This window comes from Cephus cinctus, unplaced genomic scaffold (assembly GCF_000341935.2).
Source record: "Cephus cinctus unplaced genomic scaffold, Ccin1 Ccin1_scaffold1111, whole genome shotgun sequence".
NCBI classification, from domain to species: domain Eukaryota; kingdom Metazoa; phylum Arthropoda; class Insecta; order Hymenoptera; family Cephidae; genus Cephus; species Cephus cinctus.
In genome coordinates, this window is record NW_014333620.1 from 247,835 (window position 1) to 266,851 (window position 19,017).

The following is a 19,017-nucleotide window of genomic DNA, read 5'->3' on the forward strand; positions in this document are numbered from 1 at the left end:
GGGGGGGGGGGGGGGGCAAGGGCAATCTTTATATAGAGATTATACAGTCAATACGCGATTATCCGTGAGAGACGTTACTCGTGTGTACTCCCCTTTACGATTATTGCCAATGCCGATCAAAGAGATCCCTCTCTCTTGACGCGAATAATATTATTCTCAATATACAAGAGGGACGATGTCGAAACCTGCGCAGGTAACCGCGTGAAACCGGCTTTAAGGATCCTTCTCGAGGCTGTTGAATGAATTTACGATTTTTTATTTTTTTATTTTTTTCATATTTTTATTTCCTCATTCTTCGTCCTCATCTCGATCGATCTCGACTGCCGCGCGATCCACTTTTTTCCGCTTTGCGAACAGCAACGAGCCCCGGAAGTCGTTGATTGTTAAATCCGCGGTGTCTGCCCGCGATAAAAAGCAAGAAATCACAAAAGAGCATGACTTTCCCATCGTTAGATTTTCCTGGCCGTGACGATTTTCAGTGATGCCAACTGTTAATATATTTTTTTTTCTTTCCCTTGCCCCCCCCCTCTCTCTCTCTCTCTCTTCCTTCTGTCATACAGTCGATTTCCCATGAGTCTTCGAGTGACGTTTGTCGCCCACGTAAATCCCAGTTGTTAGGTTAGGTCGGCTCAGCCGCATTGTCATTTTTGCACGTGCACGTGCTGTTCGCTGTCGTGTTATTTCCTTCACGAATTACAGAAGCAACGCAAGCGATTCTTTGACGCTCTTGGGCAATCCGAAAATTCCCAGTGCGCTATGCATTAATCCGATTAATTAAATAAACAAACATTGTTTATTTGTTAATGCACACGATGCCGAACGCATTTACGGACACGATGCATTTATTTCTAAATTCGCCCCGTCAAGTCCAACAAGTATACACAAACCTTGCACGGCTCCGCCTGCCCGCGGGCTGCCGGCTGCGCGCTCGACTGCATTTTAAATGCATTTTAGCACGCGTGCGCGATGCCATTGTAGTACACGAGGCGCGAATGAGCCAACGTGTGAAAATCGCCTTAAACGGCCCCGGGGACTCATTACTATCGGATCTTTCGCGGTCGTTATGAAAATTCGCTTAGCTTCACGGCCATTATATGGGTACGCTACTGGTTTCGTTTTTTTTTATTTTTTTTTTTTAAAAAATAAAATAAAATTTTCATTCGTAAAACTTCCTTCGCCACCTTGCCTACCTGTCTGTGAGAATTTCTCCTTTTGGATTTTTTACCAAAAATTTTCCAATTATAGCTACCTTACTTCTTTTCCTTCTCTCGCGCAGCTCCACCCTCCTCAGATCCCATTCTTGACTACGATCTGCGAGGAACGTGCTTTCCTTCTTTTTTTCAGTTTTCTTTTTCTCGTTCTTTCTCTCGAATCACTTTGCTCCCCGTCTCGACCAATGGCAGAGTGGCCTTATTCTCCAGATCATACAGGGAGAGACTCTTTTGAATCCGTCCAATCCTACGAAGAACGCTTTGCTCCTCGCGAGTGGAAAGCGTGACTTTTTCTTGGCCGGCTCGACCCATTAACCTCGCGTTACTTTTGCGCAACCCACGCCTGCTTGGGAGTTAACCGCGGAGGACGGGATTGAAGGAAAAAGAAGTAGCTCGGGAGGAAAAAAAAATTTGTCTTCCCGTGACCAATCGCCCTTCTCAAATCCGGCCGCTCTTTGTTCTCCGGGCATTGCTACAACGTCGCTTGTTAACTGGGCCGTGTTAAAGGGGGGGGCCCCCTTTTTGTCTCTCCGAATCCTTCGGTCTTCTTTGGACTTTTCATGGAAACTAGTTTGGTTATCCGAGAACAAAAAAAAAGATGGAGGCTCTTACATGACGCGTACAACGTGTCAGATGATAACCTGAGATAAACAGAGCGCGCAATGGGTCTGACAATTTTGTTCGACCTTTTTCTTGCTCTTGCCTTATCTTTATCTTTGTCTCCCCATAACTATCTTGTACGGCAGAACGCGGATACCCAACCCTCCTCGGTCTCTTATCTTACCTCTCAAGCCGTTGCTTACCTAACCTCACCACTCTTGCTCTCACAATCACACTCCCCCTTAAGGAGTCAACAATTTTTACTATGGACTGTAATCCTAGTTTTCTCCTGTCAACGTTTTTGAGACTGTACGTAGTCTCGAAAATTTTTTTCAATTTCAAAATTTTTTTTTCAGCTTTTTCATTCTTGCATATTTGTCACGCGCACTCGTTACAGCTCGTTATTCACGCACGCGGGTATATGGGATCTGTCGCTGGACCAGATGACGTCAGTCTACTCATCTCGTCTCTTTCGTCTTCACTGTATCCTTCCAACGTATTGAGCTACTCGTGCTACCATGAAACAAATAGATTTTCATTGGTTGACTCCACTTGTTTCGATTTTACGACTCGCTGCCAGTGCACTGTCTTACATTGACTTGTTACGTAATTACTTTTTTATCGCTGTCCGTATCTATAGGGTGTTCGTCGGTTCTGGAATTTTTCTGTCGGATCCCACGCTGACCTCAGTGTTTGTATTATTCGAGAGTGACTGTACTTCGCGTAGCTCTTACAGTCTGCGTACTCGCAATTTACGCTTATTGTCGGCCGTCGATGATTTTAATGAAGAATTACAGAGCCTGGTTGGCTGATTTATTACTTTAATCGACGTGCATTATTTACATGATTTTACAGCTTCGCGCCTATCGCTCATGTCTTTTGTTCGTTATTGATTTGTTTTGAAAAAAAAAATATTTTTTTTTTTCAACCGTAAGTAGCGATTCACTGTACGGGACGACGTCGGACTGACGCTGGTTTTTGTTGACTTTTTGGAAAAAAAAAAATTTTTTTTTTTAGGTTACTTTATAAAATATTAACCGCAATATGTGCAACGTCCCGGATACGGCTGCAAGACTAATAATAACGTATACAGATATTAAGTATACGTAAATACACGCGTGGCCCCCTGTTTCCCTGCACTGCAAAAGCGTCGCGACGCCCACGCTCTCCAACGGACCGACCCGTCTACCACCTCCGTACCTTATTTCGTTTCCTGAGTCAAGTCGCTGAGAAGACGATTTTAGTAACACGCCGACTCTCAAACCGAACGCCTCGCTCTTTGATTTCTTTTGGTTTTCGAGTATCCGTTGGAAGTTTTGAAAAATTGAAAATAACTTTTTTTTTCTTTTCAAACTTTCATAACAAACCTCGCACTTGAATTCACCGTCAGGTCCTTTGGGGTGGCTATCCTGGATCTTGTGGGAGGACATCAAATTTTTTGTAAAATCCAAAAAAATCTCGACGATCATTGCCCACGTGTATTTTCAAAAATTTTCATGTTCATACCTCGAAATCGTATAAGTTTGGGATAAGACGGTCATTCGTGCCGGAGATAACCCAAATAACAGTAAAAGGTATCGTGATTGCGTCACTACGGAGAAACCCGAAGTATACGCCCCTGCGTCTTCGGCAGGGGTTGCCACTCCTGGTGATCCTCCTTGCGCTGTTTGCCTGAATGGCTACGTGGACAGGTAAAGATTCTTTGTTAAAAAAGAAAAAAAGCAATCCTTACCCCATTTATCCCATTGAACCTGAAACACAATAGATGGGAATACCCAAAGAAATCTTTGTGATCCTCGTAGCTTTTCTGTTTACCACAGCTGTTCTACGTTTATACCGGGTGTCCTCAACATAGGTATACGACCCGGAACCCATTCGTAAAATCACTGATAGAAACTCCCTGTCTTTTCTGGTACCCAGGAATTTTGCATTGCGGAGAGAGAACAAAAAATTCCGTTCCCCTCTCCCGCCTTTTATTTCTTGCGACTCCATTGTTGATTGAAATTGTGAAATTAACGATTTCTCGGGTAATTAGACGCGCCCAATGCCTGATAGATTGCAAAATAAAGTGACCCCCCAATGAGACTCGTGCTCGCTCAAGTTACAAATTGACCAAGGTTAGCTTAGGTTAGGTTGGACTTTTCTCTTCTGTGACACGTATATCCCGAGTATATATATATACATATGTATGTCTGTACTTTGATGAACGTAACGTTCGAAAAGCCCTGAAATATTGCCTTGCAGTATTTAATATATATATATACCTTGTCCGTACCATATAGGCTTCTCGAGCTCCCTCGAATATTATCAGCTTCCACTGTGCTCTTCGAGAATTTAACGACGGCTTCGTTTATACACAAAGCTGCTATCTCCTGTCCTGCTACCAGAATCCATTTTCTATCTGCGTTAAGAAGCGGCTTTCCGATCGGTCGGTACAGCAGGACTCTAGAAGATTCCCACTTTAATTCGGCGCAACGAACAATTTTAATTATTAGTTTTACCCAACGCCTTGGTCCTTCTCGTTGTTCGGCCTCTTATTTTCTCGTGGCGGTTATTCCTTTTTATCTCTTAATCATTAAAGTCTCGTCCACTCTCGCGAGAAATCTATTAATGGGGATGCATGGCTGAACAGCGAACTCCTCTCACTGTGAGAATTTAGTGTCGAGTATCATCGGGCTGGAATGTGTCTCGACCGTTGGGTTTTGACTATAAGGTAATATGCCGGCGCGAGGACCCCTCTTAACGTTAGTATAGCACGGGCGAGGGACGTTAAGGCTGATATGCAAAGTAGAATATATCGAGGTATATATATGTATGTGTAAGCACAAACTAGACTTGTAAAACTTTTTATTCTATTTTTAGGAGTGTTTGGAGAGATTGTTTTTTTTTTAATCCGTTTCACAGACGTTTCAAACGTCCTCGTCTGCAACAGCCATTCGTCGCGGTTGAAGTCAGTCGCGCGAGAATGGTCGTTCGCGTAGACTAAGTTTTGCGATAAAAAAAGGGGGGCAGGGGAAACAGTCGTGGAAATGAAAATGAACTTTTACAAGGGCTTCCTCGAGGAACAATCGTTCTATTGTCTCTTGTGACTGGTTTCTACGGGCAGGATAGGCTCTTGGCCAACGTTGCACTTGACATTCATGCGTGACGGCCCGTACACGTGACACGCGATACGACGGGATTAAAAATTTCGAAAGTAATTCTTTTAATCAGTCTCGTTACACGTGTATATCTATAGATGGCAGTGTATATTTCCGTCCTTAGCTGCATATCCATGTAGATTTACGTGTACAAAGGTACAATGGCGTCAGGCTGCTTCTTACGTAAATGCCATTTCGAGTTGGATTACAGTACAGGAGTTAATTTTAACGTTGGATCGAACGACGACAGTGACCCTATTATTTGGTAGGCGTCGCGACGTCGGCACGACGCTTCGGGAAGTGGCCTCGCTTATGCCGTCTCATTATATTCTCCTTTGCCAGATACCTTCGTCTCTGTTCGTAATGCCGGTAGGTATGGGCGATCTTGACTTTCTCTTGGCGGGTATACAACGTGGCGACAATCCGACGTGGACGCATCCATAGCGCGTCGCTGTTTTTCGTCTATAGCCAATTTATTCGTACGAGGACGCAACCGTAAGCGTATTTGGTTGAGCTTGAAATGCCGGATTTGTGATTGTCAGAGGTTTGCCCAGCTGTCAAACGTTTTTTTTTTTTTTTTTTTGGTATATCACGTGAACACAGCATATGACAAATGGCGTCTTTCAAGTGTACATAGGTATAACGTCATATGCGGTTAGTTGGTGCGATCGTAAATTTAATTTAATAATCGTGGCTGGTCGACAATTTCGTACGAGGCTGATTAATTTGATTAATTCGAACGATTATTAATTCAACGAACAAACGTGGCTTTGCCGAGCAGTGTAAAAAAGTTTTAGTTTTAGTTTTAGTGAAAAAAAAAAAATGTTTTTTTTTTTTTTAAATACTTGGAAAAAAATATTGGAAATTTTTACAAATCCCTTGATATTTATAATGACCTCACCACGCGATTATTACGCCGCGACAGCTTCGATGCGTATTCGGCTTGTTTTTCTCATCGATGATCCTTGAACTTGTACGTCCCTTTTCCGGTACGGGCTTGAACTTCAAAGTGTCCCGTGTAAATTCCGGTGAAAGCCAGACGCTTGAGTTTTGTATTCACGTATGAGCGTTCGCACGTGTTTTCACCTGTCCAATCCATCCACCTACTGTCATGCGGGTCAGCCTTCACAAGTAGTCGCAATGACCGGAGGAGTCAAGAGGATTTTTTGATTTCTTTTTTTTTTATTGTTTATTACTTTTACTCGAATTAATTATTATTTCATACACTCACTCTCATTGGTTCTTTCTCTCGTCTCTGTTGCAGCTTGAGCGAATGCTACTTCGCTGGCAAGGGTGCGGCCCTGGTCTTACCCCCGAACGAAAGGGCGCGACCATCGAGAAGGGTCTCGGCTGCAGGATGCGACATACAGCAGCATCTGCAGTCCATGTTTTATCTCCTTCGACCGGAAGATACCCTGAAGATGGTGAGTGAATTTTGAGAAATTTTTTTTTTTTTTACTTTTTTTTCGGAGGGGGAGTTGCGAAGGATGAGTCGGATATTGGATGACATTAGTCGAGTCCGTATCTGTCGGTTCAGCTGATACCGTTGTGATGGATACTTCGATGTGAACTTTAATCTTGAACTCTGGGCCGTGACTGTATATACGGTACTGTCATGACTGTCGCTAGCTTCCACGCGCTTTACGACGGAGTTTTCTGGTACTAACTTTTGAATGGGGGTTCTGCGTAGGCATCGGTTACTCTTTATCGCGCACGTGGCCGAAGGGCCCAGCTGCGCGGCGTCGCGCTATTCGGATGGGAGGTTGATATTCGTACCATTGTTTTATCGAGATTTTCGCAAATTTTGAAATGGACATTTTTAAGATCCTTATGTCTTTTTTTTTACTGGGAATTATTGAGTCGTCGATTTTTCCTAACACCCCAACCTTCGGGGGAAACTATCCGGATTGGATGAAGTTGAGGTAGTAAAAAAATTTTTTTACTTCACTTTTCTTCTCTCTCCCTTGATCTGTTCTTTCAAAGGAAAGATCCACCTGCATGCCTGCACGCTTGTCGTGCTGAAAACCGTCGAGATGCTTTTTAAGGGTTGTGCACGTGTTTGCTCGTCATTGTATATACAGGTATAATACATCGCGGGAAAAATACACGAGCACGTTGCCAAGAGCCTCGACCTACTTTCGCAGAACCGCCCTTGCTCCATGGGGCAGGTTTCCTCGGGGGTTGGCCGAGATCCCAGCTATCGTTTTAATTCAATTGGGACAAGGTTTCTTCGGCTATGTCTCTCTCTTTCTCTCTCTCGTTCGCTTTTATTCTCTTTGTACTTTCCCTTCGTCTCTCTCGCTCTCTCTTGACAACGACTATATCTGTGTCAACTAGACACGCGAAAAATTGACACTGAATTGTTTTTTTTTTTTTCGCGAGTAAATATCGCGGGACGAAACTTAATCCCGGATGTAAATAAAAGACGCAAGAGAGGCAGAAATAGGGATACGGTAAAACTGGGATAGCCACGTGAATGTTGGCAATGCGATTTCACAGCCTCCATCTCCTCCCCCCCCGGGGGGGAGGTTGTCGCCACGTACATTACAATAGTGAACAATACACGGCAATGATAAAATACGAAGCTGCAGCGACGGCAACACTGTCGCCTCGTCTCTCTATATCGTTTCCTTGCCTTTCACGATACTCGTGTTTATATGTCGTGCGTGCACCAGTGCGATCTGTCGCTTCATGAGAATCGTCCGCACCCGCGTACATCGCGATAACTCGGCGATAGAACGGATAATGGCGCATGCGCTTGTCGACAGAACCGAGCGCGTCCTTATCGTCGTTCGATCGCGACAAAAAGTCATATCGTAAATTGTTACGCAGCATTTACAGAGGCGAGACACATTCATTCTGTTTATTGCCTTTGACATTCCCTTTGAGACTGTACGCGTAGGGCTTCGAATACAGTCGTATTAATAATGTCATATATATATATATATATATACATGCAACGTCCTTATATCGTCAAATTTGTGCAGAAAAGTGGCAATGACCGCCTCCTCCCAACCCGTCGTTTATCCGTTTCCGGTTGCGCGCGCATCCCACTGGATTACCATAGGCGCGGTAATGGTCGAAAAAAGGCAGAAGAACAAGAAAAAAGAATAGATAACGTTAGCCAGAATGGAACGGTATACGGCACTTGTGTACGGTATCCTCTGCGTTATGTTTGACAGGTGCCTTTTTTTTTTTTCTTTAGCCAACTCTTGCCAACCCGTCAAATCCAAAACGCGCACCGCTAAGCAAACATCGCCGATCTACGAGCATTCGAATCTGCCGCGCTTACGCCATACGGGAATCCCTCCGACCAGGTAATACAGCGTCGGGGATCGAGCTAGATGCAATCGACCCAAATACATTCTCCATGAGAAAGCCCCACGGGCATCCGCCGGCACCAGAAGCGCCGGCGGCGCCACTATCTATTGTATATAACGATATATCCGTAAGAAGGATATATTTGCCATATGGATATATCTGTATATCGTTGTGACGTATACGCAGTCAACGGCCATATACTGTATGCTGATGCTGGACGACCGTTTCGATTTTCAATATGAGGATGGTCCGCACCTCGCTAGAAACTGGGCTATCGCAACACTCGAGCGTCTAAAGTTGGATCGATCAATTGGGTTAGGCGGCTGGGATATATCTTGACGTATATACATACACGTTCAATCTCTGCTTATGACTTTATCATCATTTTACTACTCGACTTCGCGTTCCGCTTTAACGTCTCTATGTTGTGTATGGCTTTGATTCTGTTTTTCTTCCGCGCATGCGCAGTTCGGCCGCTTATGATTTTCCAGCCGGTCGACCCTTTCGCCATCTAGCTGCGCGCTCTCGTACTACGTCCTAACGCTTCGTAGCGCCAAACGTCTTCCTTTCAGCTTACGGGCTGTTTTACGCGCGGCATCGTACGATCGGTTAATTTTCAAGCACTGGTTCACCTTCGTGGGATCGGGATTCCGCGAGGAATTACGGGACGCGTGCTCGTTAACGCGAACGCTTAATGTAAACGCAACTACAGGCTGACGCTTTTGTGTAAACGCGAGTGTAACTGTCGGAAGGGAACATGCGCGTGACTGTTGTGGCTGTCTGTGCGAAGTGAGTCGCGTTTGGAAGGTTATCCCGTCTGTGGCTCTAGTCGCATACCGTCTGTCTAGGAAGTACACGCGTATTGGCTGTACGTATATACGTTGCCGGTATGACTTCGTTTGTTCAGATCTGTAGGTGCGACGAGATGAGTTTAACACTTTTTTTTTTCTTTACGCATTATTATTACTGATTTACTGTGTTTTTGCATAAACAAATAGTTGGCAGTTCTAAGAATTGTTTGATGTTTCCCATGTCTTACACGTACTTCTCGTTGACCCTGAAGTCTCTGTCTTATAAAAAAAAAATGTTTCCCCTCTATCTGCATTTTTGTTGTCTTTATGCCAGCCATGTGGGACTCCCGCTGGCGACGGCTGATCATAACCTTTTTCCTTTCGAAAGATCATGATTTATTTACCGCGTATCGCTCTAGCACAACTGCGCCACCGTTTCGGTTCGTTTGGTCGAACTGTCCAGATCTTGACACTAGTCCCAGTGCTCTCTTGGCTAATGGCGCGATGGTTCGTCTTATCTTTATTTCTCTCTTGATTTATAAATAATTAAAGGAAATCCTCGGCGCTACCGAGGCCCGAGATATCGTGTCGATGGTCGTTTGAACTTTTCGCGCCTTTTTCATGTTTACGAAACAAAAATTCAATATGGCGGCTGGTATCCGTGTCGCGTCGATTCTCGATTATCGCAACAGTCATTAATATTGTCGGCACTTACGAAATTTTCCATTAGCTCTCGTCGTTAAACTCGAGTAGCCTTATTCGTGTCTCTCGCCGTGTCCGCGGATCCGATAAATCGTCGTGATCGACGGACATGCTTCACAAATTGGTAGCCATCTTGGAATCACGATATTCAAGTATCGCGTGATACCTTTTTATAGGTTGTACAGCCTGGGGACTGCCGAGGGCTGTGTTTACTGTAATATTAATGTCATTTTATTACGTATTATTTGGCCTAACGTAAAGCCGAGTTCTCACGCGCGATACGATTATATCTCGACGCTCATTGTGCATCGGGCTCCTTGCGAACTTCGAGAACGCGGGGCTCGGCCGACACACTTTAGCCAACGGGCGACCCGCCGTTCGGTTCGCTTCTGTCACTCGGGACTCGTTCCGTGACTCTAGCGATTAGTAAACTCGCACCGCGATTACCGGCAGACGATTATTTGCCCGAACGACGTCACGTTTACGTTTCATTCGGCGTCCGAGCTCGCCGTTTAATTTGACCGGGCAAATCGGCTAACCGTATTTTACGTCATTTCTCGGCATCGATAAATATAAATACCCGAGAGTCGGTTCGTTGAAAACGAAAACCTGCAACTTTCGGATCGTTAATACGCAATAATCTCTTCAGGCTCTATAATAACAATTAACGTTCGGCAAGAGTCGTAAACGAACGCTCCACTTTTCAGGCCAGTGGAAAATGGACGCGCCTACGTTTTTATTGTCAATTTTGTCCTGTAACCTTTATATATGCCTATATACACGTACCCACTGTATCCAGGGCATCCGCAATGGTAATTTCCGTACGAAACTATTCGCTTCGGTTAAAAGCAGTCTTCATTTTTTTTTCCCCCTTCGATCGTCCCGTCTCCCGTACCTTAACCAAAGATGGCTGACGTTTGTCTACGCACCTCAGGAGACATTCCCATTCCGGCTGATCTACTTTGTTCGGCGTAAAAACTTGTTGGCCTGACGTTCCCACCTGACGTACGGATGACGCGGAACCTTAAGCCGGTATCGCGTGTACGCGTACGAGGACGCGTCTCGCTTCCCTTTAGGCTTCGTAGAGTCTCGTTGTAAATGGGTCGGCCATTACGCCATTCCAATGTTTCACGGCAGTGCTTATATTACTATATATATTTCGGAGACTATTTCAATGTATATATATATATATATATAGTTATATCAATTTTTCGTTTAAGAAGATATATAGGCCAGTCGGCCATTGACGGACAGTCGTATCTTCGCGTATGTCAAGACGTGTATATACATATATACCACATATAAATCATAAAGACACCTATCTACTTCTACCACCTGTCTACATATGACTATATCCTTTGAGAATTTCTTGTCTCAGTATCCAGCATCCGACTCGACGTCTTCCCCCCCTCTCTCTCTCCCTCCCCTCTTCTCCCTCCTTACATACCTATACTGGTCCTATGTTAACTGGCTATAGACACCAGTGGCAATTCGACCAGAGAAATCCTCTTCTGCAGATCGGGTACCCGATCGGCTTCCGCTTGGCGATAATCTCACGATTTCAAAGTGTCAGTCCGGATAGTTTATGCTCGAGGGGATTAATGAGTATTATCTTCGCTTTCATCTCGATTACATTAAACTATCTTTCTCCTTTCTTTATTTGTATTCTCCATAAGGGCCCAACGATTCCCCGGATAAAATTTTATCCCTGGCTTCGCGCTGTTATCACGTGCAATTTTTCTTTGGGAAATTTGCCGTGCACGGTTTTGTATCCCCCCCCCCTCTTTTACCGGAAAATCGAAAAAAAATTTTAAAATGTCCTTTTGACATTTTTAACAGGGTCCTCCCGTTGCGGTAAGACGAAAATTTGGCGAGCTCGAGAGTAAATTTTTTTTTTTGGATGCTGCGATCAAAGATTTATCTCGCGAGCGTGTCATTCGTCACGAAGTATACGGGGTCAGGTAGCATTACCTTGGCTGACCAGTAAGCTTAAGACAGTTAATAGCTTTCCGCGTAAATAGGGCGGTGCCCAGTTGCAACTGCAATTGCAACTGCAGTCGAGTCTCGCGCTCTGCCCTGATATTCCTGGTGATAAGAAATGCAGTTGGCACAGCCCCGAGGTTCTTTTCTCTTTGGAGTGAACTTTTTAAACTGTCCTTAAAAAATTCATTATTTTTATTCCCTGCCTCTCTCTCCCGCTCTTACCCATAAGCACGCTCTCTCTCTCTCTCTCTCTCTCTCTCTCTCTCTCTCTCTCTCTCTCTCTGTACCTCATAACGATCCAGCAAACGAGCAGGGCAACTCCGTAAAATAAACTTATACGCGGAACAGCCTCAAAGTCGTGTAACCCCGTTTCCCGTTAATTAGACCCGGTTTCGTTGATTGCACCAGCTGTCGAACGAATTCGCGATTCTCCCATTGGCGCCTATGGGCCCAGGGTATGTAAAGTCGGACCCAGGTAACGGCTCGTCGACGATTTCAATCAGCCGAGGAAGTTGCGAGTGCATCGACGAAGATGAAACGCGAGTGAGATAAAATTTTGTGAAATGGAGTAAACGAGCTACTTAGCCGAGCAGCCCGTGAATGCGGCGCTAAATAGAGTGGAGAAGTAACTGCCGCGTATACCACGTATGTAAAATTGCATATACGTACCTAGCATGTAAATATATGTATAACTTAAGTGTAAACCCGACCCGGACTATTCAGTCCACGTAGATAGGCTACTACTCGCTGTACTTTAACCCGCATGTGCACCGCTAATGTGTACTCGGCCCTCGAGTGTGTGACTTCCATCTCGTTAACCTTGCGCTCGGTCCGGCAAAGTCCTCGAACGTGGACGGGTTTTCATTGAGCGTGGGAAATTCAGGGTCTTTATTAAATTCGTTCGATGCATTTCTTTTGTGCAGTTTATACTACATATATATATATACACTAAATTTCGTATATAACAATAGCATCGGGTATCCGTTATTTGGAATTGTCAATGGTTGAAAATGCACTTTTGTCGACTGTTACCAATTCACGTATATAGTGCCTGTATGCTAATAAGTGCCCTTTGCTATCGTCACGTTGTAAACGAGTTAGCCGAGAATTAACAAGGATACGTCATTTGGGTCTTTTGACGTTTGACAAACAACAGTCGACTGTTTCTTCGTTTTGTCTCTCTCTCTCTGTCTGTCTGTCTGTCTGTCTGTCTCTCTCGCTTTCGTATGGCCGCGTCTTTCAATTAACGGCGGCGATACGTAGCGCGCGGCAGTAGGTTAGACAGAGGGAACAGAGGTGGACGCGGACCGTTCTCGCGTTACGTCTCCGACATCCGATAAACTTGCTCCACTTTTAAGGACCTACCGAGTGCTTTTCCACTAGGATTGAGAACTCGCCTTAAACGTGACACCTCCTCGGTCACCCTATCCCCACGTGGTAAGACAATAGGCTTGCCTGGGAGCACTCGCGGTTCTCTCGCCTGGGCGCACTCCGTTAAAGTCGCGCACGGTCCCGGATCGAGTTTTGGTCTCGGTTATTTTTCTATTGCTTTGATTACCCAATTGTACGATCGCGCTGACTCTCGATTAAAAATTCACCTTGGCATTCGCGCTGTCTTCGCGAATTGAACGTACGGCCGGATGTTTGCGGCGAATCGACGCGACCTCATCGTGCCAATCGGTAACCGGATCGTCATGAGAAAGTTTACGATGACATTACGTAGCGGACGATTGAGAAGTCGATGACGAGGATCAGCCTTTGGGTACGGTCGAGGATTATGTTGGGACAGTGAAAATAAATTTTTTTTACATTTTCTACGTGAATATTACAAATTTTCTTTATCTTCATTCAAAATCCTGTTTTCGACTGTTTTTTTTTATAAGTTACTCAAAATGCTTTTTTGCCTTAAATTCTCACGAGCTTCGCATATATATATCTTATATATATATATATCTTATCACAACGTCCCAGCAACCTGATAAGAATATCAGTATAGGTTCTCGAATCACACGTGTCCGTCAGTACGATATGCAGAACGGAACTATGTAAGTCGAAGTACCATCCGCGTCTATGTGTTATCAAGAATCTTGTCTTCTCGATCGGTTTGAGTCAATTTCTGATAACACCCATTGTCCCTTCGTTCGGACATCTTTCGGCTGTCACTTCGCGAAGTGGTTGCTGAAGTTTTCGAAGTACCGACGAATCGCGTCGATAGCGAAGCTTCATGGAAGATTTGACTACCGCAGCGCAGCTTGAAGTTTGCCATGACTGAAGTTGCCGCTGCTGCTGCCAACTTCACTGAGGACTTCAGGCATAACAAAGCTCGCGGTTGTCTTAACGACGGACGTTGATTTCGATGAAGTCGGACCCGATGGACGTATTGGACCGTGTCGCGCATTGAGAAACAGCGCTTGGTGTCGTCACTGTGTAAACTCGCCTTTGTGTCTTTTTTTTCGGTAAGAGGTGTCGGGTACTACAAGAAGCGGAGGAAGAAGTTGGCAGACCGAAAAGTCATACCTGGTGACTTCTTTTTTTTTTCACATCTTCCACTGGGTCTTCGTCCTTGGTCACCGCTTCAGCAGCGTCGCCATGGTAACGGCTTGGGACTGTTAGGCGCTTTTCAGGCTTCATTGAAAAGCGGCCAGTGAACTGCCGTCGGCTTTGACGTGAAGTTTATCCCGGACTTACTTGGGTGTTCAATGTCCATATGTGTATATGCATATATATATATATATATATATACAGTAACGTGGTCGGATGATCATTCAATCGAAGTGGTGAAAGTGTCAGAATGTGTTCGGAAAAATATAACGGACAACGACGAGTCGTAAGACTCGGTAAAAGCGCTTCGGTCGTTCTCGGCAGTTCTCGTGAATTTTCGTACAAGGTAATCTTCACGTAAATAATTGAAACCGCCCGCGAGTACCAATCGGTGCATTTGCTTGACTTTCCCGTGCATTTCTATCTGTAACCCAGTACGTCTAATCGGTGCTATCAGTCCTTATCGGCTCTTAGCTCCCTATAGATAAAGTAGTCGCTCGTTGAGAACTCTGAATATCGCGCCATATTTGGTAATGCGCATAAGTCGCGTGTATAGTTGAGTCATCATTCATACGATCGCGAGCGTACGCGCACGTGAGGACTCACCTGTATTTTGACATCGAGTCAAGAAAATGTCACAGCGAATACGTTAAAGCTCTTTGTATCATTTTCATCGAGCGAATTCCAGGGTCGTCGATTTAATTTTTTTTTATACCCAACCTTAACTTGAAATCCACGTCGCGATCGGCCATACGTAAATTTCGCGTCGATTGAGCGGCGACGCTTTTGCCACCTAGAAAATATCGCGATGCGTTCGTCGTTCTACGTTTAATTATTTTTGCTACGTCGCCCGGTGAATATTCGCCCGTTTCTTGTAATCGCTTCTCACGCGATACTTGTGACTCGGCCTGATATCGTTTCGTCGCTGCTGCAAATACAAGAGCGAAAATTTATGCATATCCATATACATATATACACGCACGCCTGTACGATTACTAAAGATAATTACGTATTAAAATTTTGCGAAAATTATTATACGCCGCAGTTTCATCGGCAGATGCCAAAATTACGCGGAACACCTTACGGTCTCTCGGATGCAATCTACTCGCTTTCGGTCGGTGCATATCGGTGCAACGTTCTTTCCTTACTTGCATTACGATGCATCCTAGTCCTGTAAACTACGTATGAGTGTGTATATATACGTATATATAGTAATAGTAAACAGTTATATACTTTCTCGATCGTTCTCCATACTTGCTTTTCATCCCATTCGATTTCTTCGCCACGTATGAAATTACCACAGTGCAGTTCGAATGATTCGTGAGAAATGACATTGAAAAAAAAAAAACCTTGAGATCGTACAAATTTTTCTAATTTTTTTTTTTGGTTTTCTACGCGAATCTTAACTCATCGTAAAAAAAAAAAAAAAATGGACACCGTCGACCCTCGACTACCAGCCAGCAGAGCAAAGAGACTCGCGAGGCTAGTTCCACGGGGAATCCCGACGACCAGTCGTGTTTGTAGTGCAGTCTGAGTGCTGGTGCACAACGAGCGTCTGGAGATGTTATCAACGCGTTACTGCGACTGACGCAAGGGAAAGATGCGTCCGTCGCCTCTTGTGCATCCTGCACGTTGCACGGAGAAAGTCGGGTCGATGCGTGGGTAGTCGAAATCTTTTACCCGGCTTGAGAACGAGCGTTTGGAATGATTTTTTTTACCATATTCAAATTGGCATTTTTAAATAGTAATTTTGTCTTTTAAATACAAAGCGTCTTTGGGTGTCTGGTTTTATCTGGAATTCCCTAATGATTTCACTTAATCGAGTATATACACAATACAGAAAAATTAATGTCACTGTAAATCGTTTTCAATGGACTTCGTACACGCGCGATACACGTGTCTCTCCTGCGAATGCAAGTGGGTCGCCGGCATACATCATACACGTGGTCGTGTGGATGAAAAAATAAAATAACTAGATAGGATAAGCGCAGGGCCAGTATGGATTTGTGCGATAGCGATCTGAGAGACCGCCAGACAATACATTACCGGTGTCTCGTAAATCTGGAGCAGGTATAAGACTCGTTTGTTGGCGGGTACGCTTTGGCTGTAATAGGTTAGGTTAGGTTGGACCGTCTGAATAAGTCGGTGCCGGGTTACTACAGGGTGGATTGAAAAAATGAATTTCGCCTTTCATTATCATTTGTAGGTCGAGCCGGGGTCTGGTAGGCGATCGAGGGACGTACTTGAAGTTTTTATATTGAACGCTGAATAATCGACGTGTTTGCACGCATCGAACGACCGCAGCGACGGACCCCTTTGGATACGTCCGAAGTATCATTGGGTTGGCTGCAGTGGGGACTGTTGTCCATTTCGTTAGCGAGAACGTCAAGAAGCTCGGTGAAAGGACGGATAATATTGGCGGGAAGGAAAAGTACGTTTAAATGCAGTTTAAGGACTCCCAGGGCGTGACCCCTGACTAATTAACCGGTTATTGAGGTTAAGTGCGTGAAGTTATCAGGGGCCCGGAAGTGCAATGTCCCGGTTAACATTCGTAACAACAATGCTCGAGCGTAATTACGGCTTTCGCGCGGTTTAACGACTCGCTCGTTTCTTGTCCTCCGTGTGCCGTGCTTTATGGTCGGTGCGACCGAAACGACCTGTAGTCTATTTTCAATTTTTCTTTTCCTCGCTCGCTCGCCGAACGCTGGACTTTCCCTTTTAAGCGTGACGCGACGAAGAAATTGGTTTATTTCAAAATTACGTAAGACTCGTTTGGGGATAGCGGCTGGGTGTAATTGACTCTCTTGATTGGTGTTTTTTTTTTAATCGGCTATCCAGCGTTTTCGACTCTTATGGGACTTCGGTATCGCCGGGGAAGGTAGAAGAAAGCGAAGGAAAGGCAATGGCGGTGACGATTAATGAAACAATAAATTATTCAAATCCTTCGGCAATTAACCGGCGCTTTCATGCGAGAATTACCTGGCAAGTCACTACTGGACTATGTATGTCTTTCGTCTCTATATATGTATTTGGCGAATTAATCTTGCTACTTGGCCAATTAAAATTTTACTTAAAAACGAAAATTCGAATAATTTTACTTAATTCGAAAATTAATTCGAACCGACCGTACGTCCCTTGATATACTTCTTCGCGATAATTTCAGTAAATAGTCTCGCTTTGACCGCACGTGATAACAGAATCGTCGGCATTGACTGCACACGTGTTTTCTCGATTCTATTTTCGGTCTATCCCATGTAACTATACACTCCGTGTTATACATACAGTCAGGCATGTACTTATAATATATCCGTATGCACTCGCGGAGACGAGGATTCCACAATCGCGGTATTAATCTGAAAATTACTGACCCGAATCGGGCCCGGGTTAAGTGAATGTGATAGCGGCTAATTATAGAGGGAATAATGCCGGTACTCGTGGATACGACGTATAGGTATACGAGAAGCGTGCCTGCCCCGTAAAAGGTATTTCTACTTTCGAGGCAACAGTGCCGAGATTAGTCGCTCCATTGGATATTGGTTTCTTGGTTTAATATATTTCTTCGGGGAAAAAAAAAAATAAAAAAATCTCAGAGAAAGGAGCAGGTCTGGTACTACGGAAGTATCTTTGAATGATTATACCCTTTTATGCAATCTATATGTATACCAGGTCGTACATACATATAATTCTGTGTACCACTTCCTCTCGAATTTTTCCACGGTCCCCGGTTACTCAGCGACACGAAAAATCCTGGCGAAGCTGCGCCGAGCTTCTTGGGCTGACGGCTGCCTACGCGATTCCTCTGCTAACTTCACCCGCTGTCACTTTCTTCCGCGTTTCTCATGCAGCGACACGGTACGCACCCACAATGCAGGTGACGGAGGTCTGAGTGTCGAGAGTTGGCGTTACTTTTTTTTTGGTGCATTAAAAAAAAAATTTGGATAACTTTTTTCACAGTCGACCCAGTCACGCTTTATACGCTTCCTGGAAAATGCACCCGAGCAGGAAGACTTCCTTATGCGTTTGTCGCTGGACGGATGCACCGATGTCGCTACGTGCATATTAAACTTATATAATGTACTGAGTACCAGCTGAGCCGCGATGCACTCGTTACCAGATCGTCATCGGTCTGTCAAGAGTCGTCAGCGACCGTCTCGTCACGAGCGTTGTCAAGCCTATCAGACGTCGTCGTCTAGTTGGCAATGCGCGGAGAATCAAGAGCCGTCCCCATGCACTTGGCTGCGTACGCCAAATAAAGGCCGTACTTCGGTGCGCGACCAAAGTGGCTATATCGTTTACATTTTCCAGCAGTTAACCGACCTGCTCGTTAAACTTGCCTACCTTCGAGTAATTAATCCTGCGAATAAAAATATATTGTCCATCGCAATGCCGGCCGCCATGATAATTTACTCATTGTTTCAGGCCGTCAAGCTGGAGTCGGTGCATCCGGGAAGAACGCGGTATCTGGTGGTGGTGTCCTGTACCGGGCGTCAGGATGCCGAGGAGAGCTGCCTCCTGGGTATAGACTGTCACGCCAGGGCGACCGTCGGTCTGGTCCTTCGAGTTTTGGCAGACACGGCGATCAGGCTCGATGGCGATGGGTGAGTTTTCATCGCGCGACCGTTTTATTCTTTTTGCCATATCGATTCGCGTGGATCGATGTATGTGTATACTGAGAGTGACGGGACGAATGTTGGGCCGATGTATTCGGTTTCAGGAGCTTCCGGGTTT

General features: G+C 44.9%; 1 protein-coding gene across 4 annotated transcripts in view; it reads left to right on the forward strand.

Annotated features, from left to right (window-relative positions):
- Window positions 1–19,017, forward strand: part of LOC107272141 (protein phosphatase Slingshot homolog 2) — a 71,127-nt gene that overhangs the window by 32,613 nt on the left and 19,497 nt on the right. For 2 of the 4 annotated variants that reach the window (XM_015748972.2, XM_015748970.2), the window contains exons 3-4: window positions 6,216–6,375; window positions 18,709–18,887. In XM_015748972.2, the coding sequence (XP_015604458.1) occupies window positions 6,216–6,375; window positions 18,709–18,887 (339 nt within the window). Of the gene's footprint in view, window positions 1–4,477; window positions 4,525–6,215; window positions 6,376–13,719; window positions 14,636–18,708; window positions 18,888–19,017 lie in introns of those variants that run through there. The other 2 variants (XM_025089428.1, XM_015748975.2) reach the window with 2 other exon arrangements.